Source organism: Podarcis raffonei, chromosome 11 (assembly GCF_027172205.1).
Source record: "Podarcis raffonei isolate rPodRaf1 chromosome 11, rPodRaf1.pri, whole genome shotgun sequence".
Lineage (NCBI taxonomy): Eukaryota > Metazoa > Chordata > Lepidosauria > Squamata > Lacertidae > Podarcis > Podarcis raffonei.
The window spans coordinates 21011121-21030185 of NC_070612.1; the positions used below are offsets into that span (position 1 = coordinate 21011121).

General features: G+C 41.6%; 1 protein-coding gene across 8 annotated transcripts in view; it reads left to right on the forward strand.

Annotated features, from left to right (window-relative positions):
* The window catches only part of PARP8 (poly(ADP-ribose) polymerase family member 8), a 157523-nt gene extending 140234 nt beyond the window's left edge, over positions 1–17289 (forward strand). For all 8 annotated transcript variants that reach the window (XM_053407928.1, XM_053407927.1, XM_053407932.1 and 5 more), the window contains 9 exons: positions 2092–2159; positions 3191–3239; positions 7401–7513; positions 7816–7888; positions 9089–9158; positions 11966–12042; positions 13016–13085; positions 14601–14685; positions 16746–17289. In XM_053407928.1, the coding sequence (XP_053263903.1) occupies positions 2092–2159; positions 3191–3239; positions 7401–7513; positions 7816–7888; positions 9089–9158; positions 11966–12042; positions 13016–13085; positions 14601–14685; positions 16746–16848 (708 nt within the window). In that variant the 3' untranslated portion in view covers positions 16849–17289. The remainder of the gene's footprint in view (positions 1–2091; positions 2160–3190; positions 3240–7400; positions 7514–7815; positions 7889–9088; positions 9159–11965; positions 12043–13015; positions 13086–14600; positions 14686–16745) is intronic.
* The last annotated feature ends 1776 nt before the right edge of the window (positions 17290–19065 follow it).

Genomic DNA, 19065 nt, shown 5'->3' on the forward strand with positions numbered 1-19065 from the left:
ACTCATTTTGTTCCTTAACTGTTGGTAAGGTACATCTGTTTATGAGTTTGCAACGTTGTTTGTGTGGTTGTTTTACTAGAGCCATACAAGAAAAGCCTATCAAAGTAATAGACTTTGAAAGTCCAGCAAGCTACAACATAAAATCAATGAACCAGAAGGCAGGCGCATAAAGCTTGAATGGAAATGAGCAAGAGTTACACAAAAGTATTTATTTTCAGCGGAGGCTGCTTAGGAGCAGTAGATTGTTCCCACCATCAATGGAATGGAGCAGTGATCAGTGGCTGCTCAGTATATTTGTATGTATTTATTTGAATGCAATATGACAGCCAAGCCAAAGCCTTCTAAAGGGCCAGAGGTGAGGGGAGACATTGGACTGGTTCATAGCTAGCTTAATTCTCATTGATGCCAATGGATGTGCTCTGAGCATGGCTCCTCTCTGGATCCAACTCTATTGATTTTGTGATGATCTGCTGTGATGATGGCTTTACAACTAAAAGTGTGCTTGCTTAAGTAAAAGGGGAGTGGGCTGGGGGTTGTAGTGTGAATCTTCTCAATACTCCATAGAAGCTAGTTTCTGTTATATCCTTTCAAGTTGTGCTGTAAACCTGACAAAGTGAATGCCTTGCCATACACTTCATTAATCCATGAGTCCATAAGAACTGTACGTTAGGAGGGTACACAAGATTGCTCTGGACAGTTCGGTTCAGGTGTGATGCATGATTTATCATTATTTGCATGAGCAGCAGTGAATTCTCAAGGTCACGTGCTCTCTCCTCCCGTCTCCTCCATCCACATAGCTGTGAAGGGAAGACTGAAGGTATCCTCTTCCAGTTTTAAACTAATCAGGACTTCTTTGACATCCAAAGTCAAGTGCAGGGGAAGCTCAGAAAGACTCTTGTTATCTCTGAACTGGTGGGAACTCTTATTTGTTACAAAGCTGGGATCATAAACCAGGGTTGGATCCTGACTTCTCCGAGCAAACAAAACTAACCAGAGTTCTCACTACCGTAATTTATCTGTAAGACAAACACTGGCCAACCTAAACAGGATGTAAAGGCATCTGATCTCCTCACAGTCACACTGGAAGGGAGTGAGGAGCAGCACTTGAATTTGAGGCTAAGTGCTGCTGGTATTGTGGTTTATCATTACATCCAAAAAGAGTAAGTGTAGACATAATCTAGTTGCATAGACAACATTTCAGTTAGAATTCTCCTGTAATAATTCTAGTATTTGATTTTTCCCGTGGTTCTCTTTAAACAATTGTGCATTCTTTCCTGAGCATGCTATCTTTACTGCTGTTTTGCAAGGATCCACTCATGTATTTTTGTGAAGGGTTATGAGTCAGTATGAAGCATAAACAAGTGAGCTGACCTTTACAAAATGGGGGTAAAGATAGTTTGTCATATGAGGATATCATTGTGAATGGATCTCTAGGGAGACTGGCTTGATGTCTGAGTCTTACAAGCATCTGTAATGCTTTGAAAGTGAAGCCACTATTAACTGGTCCTTTTGGTGCACATGAATTCTGGTTTCGATGATGAGTCTTGGTGAGCTGCAAGTCAATGTGTCTTAGAGTACAAGAAGAATGGTTTCCACACCAAAAAAAGATAGCTCTGTCTACACTTGGCACTGAATTGCTTCCTCTGCTAGCAAGCTCAGGTGTTGAGTGCCAACAGAAATGCAGCCAAAGCAAGTCCTTGGGGGGAACAGAGGCTAAGAATGCTTTAATCAGAGAAATGTCAAGACTTGCAGAAGTACAAAACAAAGAATCCCTTAAGGTGCATGCAGCCCCCTCTGAAAAATACCCAGCCCAATGAGAACTGAGCATGCTCAGCTGCAGCAGACTATTGAGTGAAAGTTGGGAAAGGAAACTGGGGAACTAGGGCTGGCTAACTGGAACCCTGAACAGATTCCCATTAGGAGGTAAGGATAATGGCAAGATTTTGTTGGGCGATTCCATTTGTTGTGCATATTGGTGAAACCTCCTGCACCTTTTCCGGTGGGGTGAGTTGCCAGAATCCACCCTAGCTTCTGTCATCTAGCTTTCAGAATGTTCCCTTGGCTATCTGTAACACTGTTATTATTTCCTAGGCACCTTATTTAGAAATAAAGAAGCAGATGGACAAACAAGACCCACTTGCTCATCCTCTTCTGCAATGGTAAAGATCTCACTTAGATGGCATGCTAGGTGTTTGATGACATGATTCGTTCTTAGCAGATCCCATTTGTCATGAATGTAGGGCACAATCCATCACCTCCTGTGAGAGAAGATCTTGCCATGTTCAATACAGCCCTTGTTGCAGTGCAGTTTGCCTGACTATTTGGTGTAATGGGAAGTCCATTCATACTTATTTATCCTGCACATTCAGCAGCTCCACTTCATTCACTGAATTTTAAGGTTGCTTTTTAAAGATGGATCTGGGCCATCATAGAATGGGCATATGGCAAGTAGGCGCAGGCTTCCCATTACTCAAAAGGAGTGCAGTTGTTGGGAAAGTTAAAAGCAACCCCATGGGGATGAATCATGTCATTCATTTGTGAATGTCAATTGAAAACGAGCCCCAGAAAAATGGGTCGACTATCCAAAATCATTTCACACCTGTAAATTCTCACTTGTTGCATATACAAGGAGCCCATGAAGTTAAGTGCATTCTGAGACATTAAGACACTGATTTAACAAATGCGTGGTAAAATCCCCATTTCTGCTTGGCAGAATGATACAAATGGCCAAGCTATCTTGGGGTGAGGGAGCCAAACTTTGGGGGCTTTCCATCATCTGTGTGGGCTTAAATAAAATGGAATGAAGGTACCTGCCAGTACTTTTATAGGAAAACCAACCTGATAGTTACCTGTCTTGTTTCATATACAGGGGCCTTAAGGGCCACCTCTTGCCATACCTGCCTCCCTGTGCCCTAAGTGTTGAGATAGAGGCCCTTCACTATGCCCTGACTAATGTGAAGGCTCAGCTAATGGAAAAAAGAGAAATGGCCTTCTTTGTGTCAGCGCAGAGGAACACTCTGCCCCTCACTTGTCAATACCCTCATCTATCAGTGTTTTGCTGTTTAGGCAAGCTTTTCCAAAAACAAACATTTCTTTATATATGATTTTAGTTGTTGCTAGTGATACTTTAGTACTACAACAGTGGGATATCTTTTATATATATATATATATAATTTATTGTTATTTTCAGGGTTATTTCAAGTAACAGATCACATATTGTGAAGCTACCTGTGAACAGGGTAAGTTATGTTGGATCTTCTATAATATAAAATTAAAACACTTTGCGGGGGGGGGATGGGGCATATTTGTGAATTGATTGCATAGAGATGTAATGACAGAAATGGCCTTACCCTAGGTACAGGAAAATGGCTGTCCTGAACAGGCAGCAAATTGTTATTTTTATTATATATTTTATTACATTTTACTGCCAGGGAGGGGAAGAGGTGCTTGTAATGCAGTCTTAAGGCAAGAGGCAGGACTGCCCAGAGTGGAATTAAAAGTCTGGGAGCAAGCAATATCCCTCTGGCTGAAAATCCATTACAATCCTAAGGGACTGTTACCTTGCTTCCTGGCCGCAGTTCCCTATCCTCCTTGGCTTATGCAAATAACTAATAAGATCAAACAAATTGGCCTAAACCCTGAAAACCTTTTTATTGGAACTCTGAATAAGGCAAAAGCAATTATCACTCAGAGACTTTACGATGTCGAATTACAACAAGAAGACGCCCTACTCCCGGAGACGTATAGATGTTTAAATGCTTGGCCTAACTTTGCAACTGCCCCTTACTTAACTAACATCACTAACGAAGCTTATAGATGGGCTTTCTCTAGAGCCCGCTTTGAGACAATGCCCTCAGCAGTGCTGTACGGCAAATTCACGCGGGTACCAATGCATGCGCGCCTCTGCCCCGTATGTCTAATAAGGTAGAATCTGTCACACACATCCTTCTATTTTGCGAATTTTATAGTGAAGAGCGAGTTCAACTTATTTTGCCGCTTTTATCAAAATTCATACCCCTACAACATTATTTGGAATCCTCCCCCGAAATTCTACGACAATACCTTCTGGAAGATTCCTCAAGCTCAATATCATATGAGGTGGCCAAATTTTGCACTTTAGTAATCAGGAAGCGTAAATCTCTTCTGTTGAATGGCACACTGCGAAGTTCCCTTGTGTAATCCTTTTTTTTTTCTTTTCTGATGTTGTTGTTGATTTCTTTTTGTTTGATCTTGTGGTGTTTAGTGTCACTGGCTTTTGCCGTAATAAAACTTGGTAAACTTGGAAGAGGTGCTTGTGGGATTGTCTTCTTCAGGGGCCAAATAAAGTGACCAGTCTTAGATACTAGGCTGGGGGTTGGAGGAGGGAAAGATAATCATAGAATTGTAGAATTGGAAGGGACCACTTGGGTCATCTAGTCCAACTCCCTGCAATGCAGAAATCTTTTGGCCCAATGTGGGACTCAAACTCATGAACCTGAGATTAAGAGTCTTGTGCTTGACTGACTGAGTTGCTGCTCCACCTCAGGCAACAAAATGTCTTGGGCAAGCAATGAATGCTGGCTATGAGACTGCTTTTTAACATTCAGCAGCCCATCACCCAGTACAATATACATTGAATGCTTCTGAATCCATTGCATCTGGCTATTGGTTTGGTCTTGTTGCATATTCAACAAGTCCTACTGATTTCAAAGGAATGTCCATGTATGTGCAGTCACAGCTGTTCAGACTAACCTCCAGCCTGTTTGCTAGATGTTCATCCTACTGCTGCTATCAGGGAGCTGACCAGGAGAACAGGGCATTTACTTCCTGCAAACTTGCAAACGATTGTGCTGGAACTGGACTGAGGAACTTCATATGAAAATAACTAACTAAATAAGCAATTAAAAAGACAGTCATTAAAATATTTAAAAGTCATAATCCAAAGACAATTTAGCACCTGTTCAGTTCCAGCCACTACAAGTCAATTCTTGAAAGATTGGCAAAATTGGAACATCAGGAAATGTCCAAGTGAGTGAGTTCAAGAATTATAGTTTCCTCCCTGCCTGCTCTCATTATAGGCATGAGTTATATTACAAAATAATGTTAGATCCTTCCAAGAGCCATTAAAATGAATGCATTTGACTGTGTTTACAGCTGCAATCCTATACACCCTTACCTAGAAATAAGTCTCAGTGGCCTTAACAGAACTCATTTTTAAGGAGATGTGTGTAGGACTGTTCTGATAAGTCCCATTTATTTCAGCAAGACTTAGCCATGCTTCACTTTTTCTGGGCTGCACTCCTGATAAATAAATCTCAAATAGGCAGTCAGTTGACTTCAGAGGATAGAACAAAATGTAATAGATGAAATGTTCACTTAGGCATGTAGGCTCCAATTTATTTTGATGGGTAATAACTGCATTAAAGCCATCTCTGTGCAGCCCACTGTTAATTAAATGTCTCGGAACAAGCCGTGTTAACTTAGATCATCTTATGGATTATTGGCTCTGTCTTTCAATATAAAGTATTCCAGCCACCATCTGATAGCACTGGGTGATGACATGATAGGTTGGATGTAGAAATGACAATGGATTTTGGAAAGTGGGGAGAAGGGTTTGAAGCACAAACTTCTCCCACCAAAGTTTGGAAATCTGAGCTCCGTTGTGAACAGAGCCCAAACTCCCACCAAGTCAGCCAGCCACTGCTGCTACTTTCCACTGTCTGCCTGTGCCAACTTATTCTTCTAAGTGGTGGAGAAAACCAGATGCAATACCATACATACATTGTAGGACTCATCATTAAAGCCTAAGTTCTAGTAGGTTCATGAGCATCATTTTCTACTGGAATTTGTTGGACAGAGATCTGGAAGACTCACTCCTTCCCTACAGACCCTGGTATTAAGATCAGGAGAAAGGAATCCTCTTGGCAGTATCACTGCTATCAGAATTTGGGGTGTGTTGTGCTTTTGAATTGCTGTTACCTGCCCTTGGACTTCAGGGCGAAGAGTGGCTAAGAAATCATCATCACTATCTTTTTTAAAATTTATTAATATTTAAATTAATATTTTTATTGATTTTTACAAATAATTTCCACAAATCATATAACATACCTTCTTATCTTATACAATGTTTGGGACTTCCATCAACTGCATCTGAAGATTTACCAGTCTTTATTTTTGATATTACATTTAATACTCCTTCACTAATAATTCTTATCATAGTTTTCTCTGCAATATTTCGCATAGTCCTCCTTACAAAACTTCTTGCAATCCTACTAGCATAATCTGTTGATTACAATTGCTTTTCAAATAGTTCATATATTTACTCCAGTCCTCTGAGAATCTCTGATCCCGCAGGTTTCGAATCCTTCCTGTCATCTTATCCAATTCTGCATAGTCCATTCATTACGTCTGCCATTCTTCTTTCATTGGTAGTTCTTCTTGTTTCCATTTCTGTGCCAAAGAAATCATCATCACTATCACTTCCCTATATCTCCATGCCAAATCCATTAAGTTAAGGGTCATGGGAAATGGCAGGTCTTGTGCAATTCAGCAGGCAACAATGAACTCTCTGTGGTGACATTCCTGAGCATGCTCAGGACGATCTAGGCTGGAAGGAAGAGGTCTGCAAGGTGTCTGCTATAATGAGTGAACCTTCCTTCTCCCTGGTTCCCCCACTATGGTTGCTTTGAAAGGACTGGGAGAAGTCATTGGCATATGCCCCCCAAAATCCGGTTTTGAAAAAAGCTTTCTCAGAAGAAACCAGAACAACTTAGAAAGACCTAGGCTTTTCTTCTGAGATGTTTTGAAGAAAACTCAGAAAAGCATAAGGCAAGTCAGAGAATGTTCACCCATCTTTAGCTGCATGCCTTGTCACAGTATAAACGATGTCACAGAGAATAGGAAAACACAAGAGGTATTTTCCTTTTTTCCTTGTTAGATTTTTTAAAATCTCCAAACACAAGTTTTTTTGATAAGCTGAAAATAAAATGTTAGACGTAGGAGCTATGTGATTGTTATATCTAATGGGGTATTTTTCGGAGATTAGACTGTGGGTTATGGGAGTCAGGCAGGGTGAACCCTGAACAGTTTTCCTGGCTGAACTCCCATTGAATCAACTGCTGTTGGCTTTTCTTCAACCAAAAATACAGATATATGGTATTCCAAGCATATTTTTCCTCAGGAATAAATAGCAATCAAGGGCAGGGTGGGCAAGTAAGCAGTGCAAAGGAGAAGGAGTTAAGGGCCACAGAGCTAATTGCATATCAGGGATAAGGGGTTGCTTTGATCTTTTAGCTCTTGTTTGCAGATCCCTCATTTTAAGCCTAGTTTGACCCTTAAAAATATGTTTACTCTAGAGAATTCATGAGAATTAGAATACGTCCCTAACCCCCCTTTGCTGGCTTGCTCCTATTCTTTTTCAGCAATTGAAGTTTATGCACACCCCACATCAGTTTCTTCTGCTCAGCAGTCCACCAGCCAAAGAATCCAATTTCAGAGCTGCTAAAAATCTCTATGGAAGTACCTTTGCATTTCAGTGAGTATCCAAAGCTGCAAATTTTAAAAAATCACCAGTATGAAATATTCTGAAAGGCATAATTTTCTTCTTCCAGCACATGGATTTAGAGCAAATGGCTAGTTTTATTATTTATTGTTATTATTATTTTTAATTTGTATACTGCCCTTCATCTGAAGATCACAGGGCTGTTTGCATCATAAAAAATACAAATTGAGAACACAAAATGCATAATAAAAAAAAACTAAACACATTGTTCTTCATGTTTGTTTCTCTATGACACTACTAATTTCCTCTCTCTGTGTTTTTCCCCCCTCTGAAAGTGGGTCACACATTGAAAACTGGCACTCTATCCTGAGGAATGGCTTAGTAGTTGCTTCCAATACAAGATTGCAGGTAAAAGTAAAATTGAAAAGGAAAATATATGGGTTGTTTCTTAAAGGCAGCTTTGGGTGCAAGACTTTGAAGTTACAAGCTTATAAACAGCATTGTTTATCTGGAAGAAAGTCTCAGTAAACTCAGGGGTCTTTATTTCTGAGTAGACTTGTATAGGATTGAAATGCAACACAAAGTAGATTCCAGACAGACAAAACTGTACTAATTCACATAATGCAGCAGGGGCGAAGCTGTGACCTCCCAGTTGTTTTGGGGCTACAACTCCTATGTTTGGCTCTTCTGGCTGAAGTTGGTGGGTTCTGGCATCCAAAAACTTCAAAGGGGCCACAGGTTTCCCACCCATAATGCATTGCTTGATGTGTAGAATTTGCTGTGGCAGGTGTAGCAACGGCCACCAACTTTGATGCCTTTGAACAGCTTAAGCAATAAGGATAAGGGTCTCAAAGGAACATGGGAAGATGCCATGCATCAAGTCAAACGATTATTCCATTGGTGTTATGTACTGAGTTGAATAGGATCCAAACTGCAGCAGTCTGATTGGTCCTAGAACAATAGGATCCAAAAGGCAGCAGTCTGATTGGTCCTAGAACAATAGGATTCAGAATGCAGCAGTCTGATTGGTCCTAGAACAATGCAGCAGTATGATTGGTTGGCAGGAACCACCCAATCATGCTCCAGATAGAAGTGAATCCACAACCTGATTGGCTTACAGTAGAATTCCGAAATTAGCCAATCATGTGCAGCCCATTGTGTAAATATTGTATATAAAGCAGATACTTTGAGGGGACATTCATTCATTCCTCCTCACCACTATGAGCTGAATAAAGAGCATGAAATCACTTTGCGACTCTGAGTATATTTCACTTAGCAAGGCCTGCATTGAGTAAAAGAGGCTGTGCAAGATTTCAGACAGGGTTCCCTCCCAGCCCTACCTAGAAATGGCAGGGGTTGAACATGGGACCGTTTGCATTCAAAGCAGATGCTTAACCACTGAGCTACAGGTCCTTTGGGTTCAGCTCTCTATAATGTTAGCCGTTATAGCTAACAGCAGTTCAAAGACTGTATACCACTGAATACTAAATAAATTGAAAGTTTGAGATGAGACTAAAACAATTCAAATGTTGTATGCTCTTATTCTGCAGCAGGTCTAAGAACTGTACCGATTTAAGAATGAGCTAAAAGGTCCTTGTTTTGTTGCAGCTCCATGGTGCAATGTTTGGAAGTGGAATCTACCTTAGTCCATTGTCAAGCATATCTTTTGGTTACTCAGGTGATGTTTTTAAATCTCTCTATGTGCAGAGGGGAGTGGGATATGACAGAGTGAATGTATTTTTAAAACAGAGAACCAAATGCCTACTGAATTAGCCTGTGGCAACTTTCCTCCTCGTTCTATATATGGCTCAAGGCTGTGTTTGTTGGAGAGATTAAAAGATGGAGGAGGAAGGAGAAGCAGGAGTGGAAGTCAGATAGTCATATCTCACAGGAAGACTTTGTGGAGGCTGGAAGTTGTTGCAGTTTTCTGGCTCAACAGAGGGAGTTGAATCCAACTAAATTATTGCATGTGTGGAACAACTTTCACAAGCCCAGTGGTATTAACTCTGCTTTCTTTTACCTGCACACACCCCGCACTGCCCCCATATCTGCTCATGCAGATTTGAGGGACCTGCAGGGGGAGCAGATGGGCACAAAGTTACATTGCACTCAATAAAGTTGTTCTGCCTGCACAACAGTTTAGTTGGATACAGCACAGGACATATATGATCTAGATTTCACAATGCACACTGGGTTGCAGACATATAGATTCACAAAGGGCCATCCTTGCTAGGATACACCTGGTACCTTTTCAAGGATATGCAACATACTGGCAGCAGCCCCACAGTGTGGTCTCCCCGGGGAGAGAGGCAGAAGAAGAAGAAGAAGAAGAAGAAGAAGAAGAAGAAGAAGAAGAAGAGTTTGGATTTGATATCCCGCCTTTCACTCCCTTTAAGGAGTCTCAAAGCGGCTAACATTCTCCTTTCCCTTCCTCCCCCACAACAAACACTCTGTGAGGTGAGTGGGGCTGAGAGACTTCAGAGAAGTGTGACGAGCCCAAGGTCACCCAGCAGCTGCATGTGGAGGAGCGGAGACGCGAACCCAGTTTCCCAGATTACGAGACTACCGCTCTTAACACTATACCACACTGGCAGGAGAAAACTAACACTCCCAGCTTACACAGGCAACAATTTCATCATGGCTCCAAGCACCAAATCAGTCCATTCACTGGTCCAGGCTTAGAGGTGTGTCAAGCTCCATCTCATGTCACATGAACAGGCATAGATGTGACTAAGCCACCAGTTCCCCCAGTTAGCTCTCTTCCCATGTACCCTCCAGCCAGTTGGCTGTGAAGAATTGGTTGAATAATGAGCCCTTCGCCTGGTGGAATGCTCTGTCGCATGAGACCAGGGCCCTGCAGGATTTAACTTCCTTCTGCAGGGCCTGTAAGACAGAGCTATTCCGCCTGGCTTTCAATTTGAACTTAGCCTGATCTTTTATTCCTCTTCCTTTCCTCCCCCTCCCCTTTTTATGAAGATTACCTGCTCTGGGATCCCACAGCTAATTCTCCCCTGGTCTCCTCACTGGCCCAAATAGGACTAATTTAGCCAGCTAGCCCTGGTGATCATCTAATGTTTATTGGATGGATTTCCCCCCTAAATTGATTTTTGAATTCTGAATTTATTGTTATTCACGTTTTATACTGCATGCTGTTTTTTTGTTGCATCATTTAAGTGTTTTAAATTTGTTCTTAGCTGCCCTGAGCCCGGTTTTCTGAATCGGGAAGGGTGGGGTATAAATAAAAAAATATTTATTATTATGATTAAAAATGTTTCACTTGTCTTCTGCAGTTTGGTTTAATGCCTTCCCCACTCATACTGAACATGCCAGCTGTGACCAAAAAAAGTCATCTGCCAGATTGTCATGTAAACCCCAGGAGCATTTGCAGCAATAGTTTGGTGGAGAGAGGGAATGTATTCTTAGGTGTAGGAGATATTGCTGCGCTCTCCCAGAAAATTACTGCTTACTTCCAAGCAGGTGACTGATTGGGTGATTGGCTAATCCCAAACTATGAAGTCCAGGGGAGGTGGGTAGGATTTTTTGCTGCAGCGGGAGGGGAGATGGCACCCGCCTCCCACATTCCCAATTTTGTCTTTGTTGCTAATTGATTTGGTCTTCACCACAAGAAAAAGTGTACAAATCAAAAGAGAACATCTCATTATCCACATGGTAGTGTATTTGCTTTACAAATATTTATAGTAAAACAATAATCCTTTAAAAAATCCAAGGCAAGCTGAAATGAAATGAAGTATTGGATATCTACTAGTTATAAAACACTGAAAATCCAAAGCAAAAAATAAAAATCATAGGCTACAGAGGGATTCCAGTTTGTTCCTTTATTGTAATCTCCTTTATTGTAATTTTATTCTGTTGTTGGCCAACAAAACTGCTGCTCCCCAAAAAGCCATATCAGTAGCTGTCAACTTTTCCCTTTTCTTGTGAGGAATCCTATTCGGAATAAGGGAATTTCCCTTTAAAAAAGGGAAAAGTTGACAGCTATGGCCATATCTGTGCATGAAACGTAACTCTCTTAGACTCCTTTCTGATAAAATATAGTTTTGAAATCCCTGAAATAAAAACCATGCAGAGCAATCCAAACCCCCAATCTGCCATCTGAGGGGGGATGTCCCTCTACCCAGCCCTGGCTGGCCCTGCTGGTGGGGGTGCTGCACTGCTGAAGAGCGCTTCAATGCACCTGCACAAAAGGTGGGCAGGCAGGTGCTACTGCTAATGACAACTCTGCTGGTGATGGTCAGTGGAAAGCCGTGAAGAAGTGATGAGACAGGACTGAGCCAGCACAGGATGCAGAGGAGATTGTACCATCTCGCTGGCAGCATAGAAAGTGCTCAATTTACCAGGATTGTCAGCTGCTGGAAAGAAGAATCAGCTGTAACATCCGTGTCTGCATGCACTCTCCATTTATATGAAGTGGAACATCTGACATTTTACGCACCAGTATGTCTGATGTAAATCTAATGTCTTTAGGGATGAACAAGAAGCAGCAGAAGGTGTCAGCGAAGGATGAGCCTGCTTCAGGCAGTAAAAACAGCAATGTGTTACAGGTAAAGAAATATATGAAGCATTTCTAAAAGACATTTTAGTTTTATGACCTTGCTGGCTCAGGGCAGGTACTGGAGATGAGGCTTATTTAGCCCCAGAGCATTCATGTGCACATGAGATAGTGGTGATGGAGGAATCCATAAGGGCATTGCATTGACAACTGAGAACTCTACAAGAACTGTTTTCTGTGTCAAATAGTAAGTTGTGGACTGCCATTCCTCTGTTGCAGGAATGGGAAACCTGCAACCCTTCAGAAGTTGCTGGACTCCAGCTCCCAGCATCCCCAGCTACCATGGCAGGGATGATGGGAGTTGTAGTCCATCCAGTCAGATGAGTGGTATATGATGATGATGATGATGATGATGATGATGATGATGATGAAACAGGTTCCCCATCGCAGTATTATCCTAATCTGGACTCTTTCGTTCATCTGTCAGCAAATACATGTCTCTTGTAAGGAAATTTTTCTGCTCTCCTACTGCTAGGAGAAATTTGATCTGTTATTAAACCAAGGATTGAACTGATAGCTATGAGCAATAATACAGAGAATGTTTATAGATTTGCCAGAACAGTAATGATATCAGTACTTCTAGCAAGAATATGTCAACCGGACCTATTAATAACTCCTTCATTGGCCAACATTGGTTTTTTTATATAAAAAAAATACTGTACCACTGGAACAGAGAAAGCATTCTTATAACCAAATCAGACTATGAGTTTAGTTTAGTACAGTCTACGTTGACTGACAGCGACTGTGTAGGGATCCAGGCATCAGCCATTCCCTGAGGTACCTGGAGATGCCAATGGGAATTGTACCTGGGGGATTCTGCATGAAAAGCAGTTGTTCTACTACTGAGCTGCAGCCCTTCCTCAAATTGCTTTCTTTTTAGAGCACAACTTCATATTTAGTAACTATTTAGTCAGTGATCTGTATTTAGTATAATTTTGTCTTCCAACGCTTGCCTTCCCTTACAGTCGCAGAAAAAAGGACAGCAGTCTCAGTTTTTGCAAAGCCGAAACTTAAAATGTATAGCCTTATGTGAAGGTAAGCAAGAAGAACAACAAAGACAAGACGGGTCTTCTTCCCGCAGTCAAAATGAAGCAACTACACCTCAAACCTAACTTGGTTGCATAGTGACATCATTTCCTCTTCACAGGAAGCCTGGGAATTGTGAAGGGGTGGTAGGGGTCTCTTAACAGAGAATTCTCTACAGCTGGTTTGAATTCTGCAGGTGCTTAGAATGGATTTATTCCATCTTTTTTGGTTCCATTGTTCTCTTGTGCCTACCCCAAGTTCCTTGGTCTCCAAGGCAACAATGGTTTCTTCTGAATCACCTTGATTGAAGGCTGTGGTGCAAAAAGTTACCTCAGTTGGTCCATCACCCTCATACCTGGCTACCCATGGATTTAAAGGAAGCCAAATCAATGATTAAGCAGAGGCGTCTGGATATAGGTTTCCAAGGGATCTTGTTATCCCAAGTCACTGGAGATACCATGCCATACTTGGGGTGGTTATCTATCCCTAAATATAGGAAGACTTTTTCTCAGGAAAAGTTTAATGATCTCCCCTCTAATTTCTTAGACGGCAGATATAATAAAAACTCAGAGAACAGATGCTTCCCCCTGTAATAATGCTGAGGTGGATTCTTTTCTTGCATGCCCTTTTCTATTATAACTTTCATCAAGGGGCTAGGAAAGATCTGATATATCCACACAGTCCGTCCCCGATCACTCCTCTGATTCTCTTCTGATCACTTTGCTTCAAGGCTCTATCTAATAAGTCAATCACAGAGCAAGTGGCAAAGTTTTTGAACACTATTAGACATTCTCATGACTGCCTGACATATGCACACTGTCTAGCATTTTAAATCAGTGTTTTTAGCTGTATTTGCATTTTTATTAAGAGATGTGGGTGGCGCTGTGGTCTATTACTTAGGAGAGAGCACTTTAGCCTCATAGGTCTAAACCAGCCACCCCCAACCTGGTGTTTTGGGCAGCAACTCCTTCATCCCTGACCACTGGACATGCTGGCTGGGGCTTATGGGAGTTGTAGTCTAGCAGGTGGCACTGTGGTCTAAACCACAGAGCCTAGGGCTTGCCAATCAGAAGGTCAGTGGTTCGAATCCCCACGACGGGATGAGCTCCTGTTGCATGGTCCCAGCTCCTGCCAACCTAGCAGTTCGAAAGCACGTCAAAGTGCAAGTAGATAAATAGGTACCACTCCAGTAGGAAGGTCAATGGCGTTTCTGTGTGCTGCTCTGGTTTCGGTGTTCCATTGCACCAGAAGTGGCTTAGTCAAGCTGGCCACATGACCTAGAAAAACTGTCTGCGGACAAACGCCGGCTCCCTCGGCCTGAAAGCAAGATGAGCATCGCAACCCCAGAGTCGTTCGCGACTGGACTTAACTGCCAGGGGTCCTTTACCTTCATCTTTACTTTTACATTTTTATTAATGTCATTGTTTGTGCTTGTCAGATGTTTTAAAACGCTTTAATGGTCTGTTGACCGCTAATAAAGAAACTCAGCAGGCATTTTGTCAATATTTTTTCTCTTCTTTATAGTGATAACTTCACCTGATCTGCACAAACATGGGGAGATATGGGTAGTTCCCAACACTGATCATGTGTGCACGAGATTCTTCTTTGTGTAAGTACAGAGGACTTTCAGTTGTATGTTAAAAAAAAAAGTTTACTGCTTTGTCACTTTCATAACTTGCTATTCTTTTTCTTTTTTAATAAACAGCTTGCTAAAATAAGAGAGGATGCAACCTGCCTGTTTTCCCAATCAAACAAACTGCTTTGGGCTTCACTTAAACCCTTCGAGCAGGCCTAAGCCTTTAGTGCTTTTATTTTCCTCTTTTCTTCTGTTCTTTTTAAAAACACGAATATATTTTTATTCACCTCCAACTTTCTTCCCTCCAGGACAGATCAATCTAATCAAGTTTGCCAAAGTCCAGTCTGTGATTTTGGTAGCTGCCATTCTTCAGGGTTATCAGTAAAGTCTTTTATAAAAGGAAGCCATACTTCCAACAAAATCATCTAGACCATTTGTATTATTGAATGTGTGTAATCTCTTTGTTAATTTTTCTCATATATCAATAGACCATAAATTCTGTTTCCAACAAGAGATACACAGATGTTCCCATCCTTTCCAATTCTGTACCACTAGTAGGCATTCCACTACTAAGAGAAAAGTAATTATTTCTTTATTGCAAAGGTTAGATTGCCCTTCTTTAAAAATAGTTAACACATTCTAAACTTGGGGTGCATTACACATGTTGACCCATAATATAGCTCATTTCTGCAAATACCCTCTGCCCAAAGGGCTTTATATGTTCACACATCCACCACATGTGAAATGTTGTACCTATACTATTGCAGAATCTCCCGTAGTTTTACTAATCTAGCTACACCGCAATGGCGTCAAATGCCATCAGTGTAGTAATTTAAAGGTATTTTCTCAGATCCGAGTTGATTCTGATTTTAGTGGGGTTTTACCCCACAAATTATTCCAAGCTACCTCCGCAATCTCTATCCCTAGATCAGATTCACATTGCTGTTTCACAGAGCTACAGTCTCCTAGGATAGTGGTTTACAAACTGTTCTAGGGACAAGGGGCTGCTGATACATCTCCTTGCCAAGGGTGCAAGGGACTGGCGGGGGTGGGGGGAGCCTAGGTACAACTCTGCTTCCACCACCACCCAGTTGACACAAGACGTTTGTCACAAATTCTTTATTGAGTTGATCATGGCAGACACGACCAAATGATAGCTTGCCCACCATTTACATAACATCCCCAAATGCATAGTAAATGTGCATTCTATTAGCCTGTGCTGTAGTTCCACTTGCTTCTCCACTTCCCAGCCTCACCACAGTGGCAGCTTGGTTCTCGAACAGAATCCGTTCCGGAAGTCCGTTCAACTTCTGAAAACATTCAGAAACCAAGATGCGGCTTCAGATTGGCTGCAGGAGCTTCTTGCACTCAATCGGAAGCTGTGAAAGCAGCGTCGGACATTCAGGTTCCAAAGAACGTTCGCAAGCCGGAACACTCACTTCTGGGTTTGCAGCATTCAGGAGCCAAAACGTTTGAGTCACAAGGCATTCGGGATCCAAGGTATGACTGTACTGGAAACTGCCAGAAGCCAGAAATGTGCCAGAAACTACCAGAAACTGGAAACTGCTAGAAGCCAGAAATCCAAACCATATACAGCAGGAGTAGCCAATGTGGTTCCCTCCAAATACTTCTGTACTCGAACTCGCCTCATTCCTGGCCACACTGGTTGGGGCTGATGTGAGCAGAAGTCCAACAGCATCTAGAGCATGGGTAGGCAAACTAAGGCCGGGGTCCAGATTGCCTTCCAAATTTGGCCTGCGGGTGGTCCGGGAGTCAGCGTGTTTTTACATGAGTAGAATGTGTCCTTTTATTTAAAATGCATCTCTGGGTCATTTGTGGGGCATAGGTAGGAATCCGTTCATCCCCCCCCCCAAAAAAAAATATAGTCTGGTCCCCCACAAGGTCTGAGGGACAATGGACCGGCCCCCTGCTGAAAAAGTTTGCTGACCCCTGATCTAGAAGGCCTCACTCTGGCAACTACCCTTATTCAGGTGGAGGATCACACTGTTTCTTGTATTGTGGAAGGTTTCAAAATATTTTTTTAAAAAAATTAATTTTGTGCACTTTTCTTTCTTTCTTTCTTTCTTTTTTAGCTATGAAGATGGCCAAGTAGGGGATACAAGTATAAACACTCAAGAGCCAAGCATTCATAAAGAAATACTCCGGGTCATTGGTAATCAAACTGCTACTGGTTAAAAGGACCACTCTTAACTCCTTGATGCGATTTGGAAGCCTTCCTCAGTCTCAAAGCTGGATTTTGAACTGAAGAAGAAATTTTGGGGTGGGCGGGGAAACAACCCTAATTTATTGTTATTCTGAACAAGTTAACCCTTTGAATACTTTTTCTTACTTAGCATTTCTTATCACTCCGGGGAGAGGGGAAAATTAACAAACCTGAAAGGGATCTAAGCAAACAACTGTAGGGACACAGAGTCTGTTGGTACAAGACAGCTGATAGTCAAACAGACGCTTCGGTTGTTCACAATAAACAGAATTTGAAAAGGAGTTTTGTGCTGATATTTTTATATTAAAGACTTGAATTGGATCATTTTAGTACTGTATTACCTGTATTTTAAATTTACAATGACTGGAACAGAAAGTCTTTTTATAAAACAAATAAACAAAAGTGGAAGCCTACGTAGTACAGGATATTTTGCAATAAGTAGAATATTCACATTTTAATACACCATAGAAACTGGTTACCTGGAATGTAAAAAAAGAAAAAGTTGGGAAAAGTTAGCTGTAATATATTCATTCTGCTATATACAAATCATGTACACGACCCACAATGTTACAGGAAAGGGACTTTTCTGTCATGCTGACATATGCCAACATGAAAATGATTATTTTGCTGATGATCAGCGTAAGGGTATGTGCTTGGTTCTGCGCGCTTTTCATTCATTTAGGTGCAGCTTTTGGAGAAAAAGTTCCCAGTGGATTCAGCCTGAGCATCCTTCTTTCATTCATGTGAAGATGATCGACTAAGTCCTTCATGGATTTTAAAGGGCGGAAGAATCATGCAGTCATCACAGTGGATCAATATGTAAGGGGCTGCCGAGTACCTGAACTGTCAATGCTGCCCCTGTGAAATCTTCATGTTCCGACAGGTGAAGCCCTGAGTCATTATTGCTTGGAAAATCTAGCTGCCTTCTTAGGTTTCTTATTGAATTGTGTGGCAGTAGCCCTGTTCTTCAAAGCAGGAATATTCATAAGTGTTTTACAGAAGCCTCTGTGTGTTTCCATTTGTCTGGTACTGGTACTTTTTTCATTTATTTTGTGAAATGGAAATGTACTTTTGAATCTACCATGTTCTTTTAATCCATGCATCCACAGAGAGAGAAAGTCACATATATCGGACTTGTGGAGCTGCTTCATGTGCAGTGTGTAGTTTAGGGTGCAGAAGTGAGTTTCATGCTCACAGGTCTTCATACAGTGTGCACAGCTTTTTAATGGGAGCTGGGGACCACATAAGTACACTGCTTTCATCCACTGCCTTTTTTGTGTGGCAGGCAGATGATTCAAATGGCTGCTGGTTACATAGGCATTGATTCACGATGAAAAACCTATTTGCAATGTAGGAGGATGCATGGGTCCAAGGCTTGCATCTGTCTTCAGTGCATACGTTACCAAAACCAATGGGCAATGCAAGAACTGGCACGTTTTGATTTTTATTTGCCAAATTAAAAGTGGAGGTTCTTTCTTCCACTAACGTGGAAACAAGATCACAGCCAGGCATAGGGACCAATCCTACATTACGCTGAGCATCTACTGTCCATCAGTTTCAGGACTATTATTATGTCTTTTGTTGCTGACAGGAAGGCAGTCGCCACTGCAAATAATAATAATTTTCTTACTTATACAAAATTTCAGCCTGCTGGAAACAAAGCACTGAAACGCAAGATTTCCAAAACCAGAATTCAGCAGAAACAGCTAATAGTAAAACTGATGTTCCCTAATAGTTTGAGTACCTAATAAGGGAGACAGTGCATACCTAATGGAATGCATTTCAGCTGATCAACCCAATGATAATTGGCTAGGAGGCTTAGCCTGGGGCATTCCCACTTGAGAAAACTTTCAAATTATCATTTTCTATTCTAGGCGTAATTTAACGTACCAAATTTGTCATGCAAATGTCCTGGATGCCAAACTAAGCATTTAGTAAAATGAATGGGTGAAAAGGCCTTTGCAAAAGGTAAAATCCTAAGTATGTATGTTATTGTAAACGGGGGGGGGGGGGAGAGAGACCTCTGGGTGACATCTAATTGTTATTGTCCATTTGTGCAATAGGCATCCACCTGCACAATGAGATCCTGCGTGCTCCAGGATCTGCTCTGGAGGGTTGGGGTAGCCTCCACAGATTTGTGTGTTCGTAGGGGGGCCTCAGGGAGGGGAAGAAGAAATGGAAGTCTACTT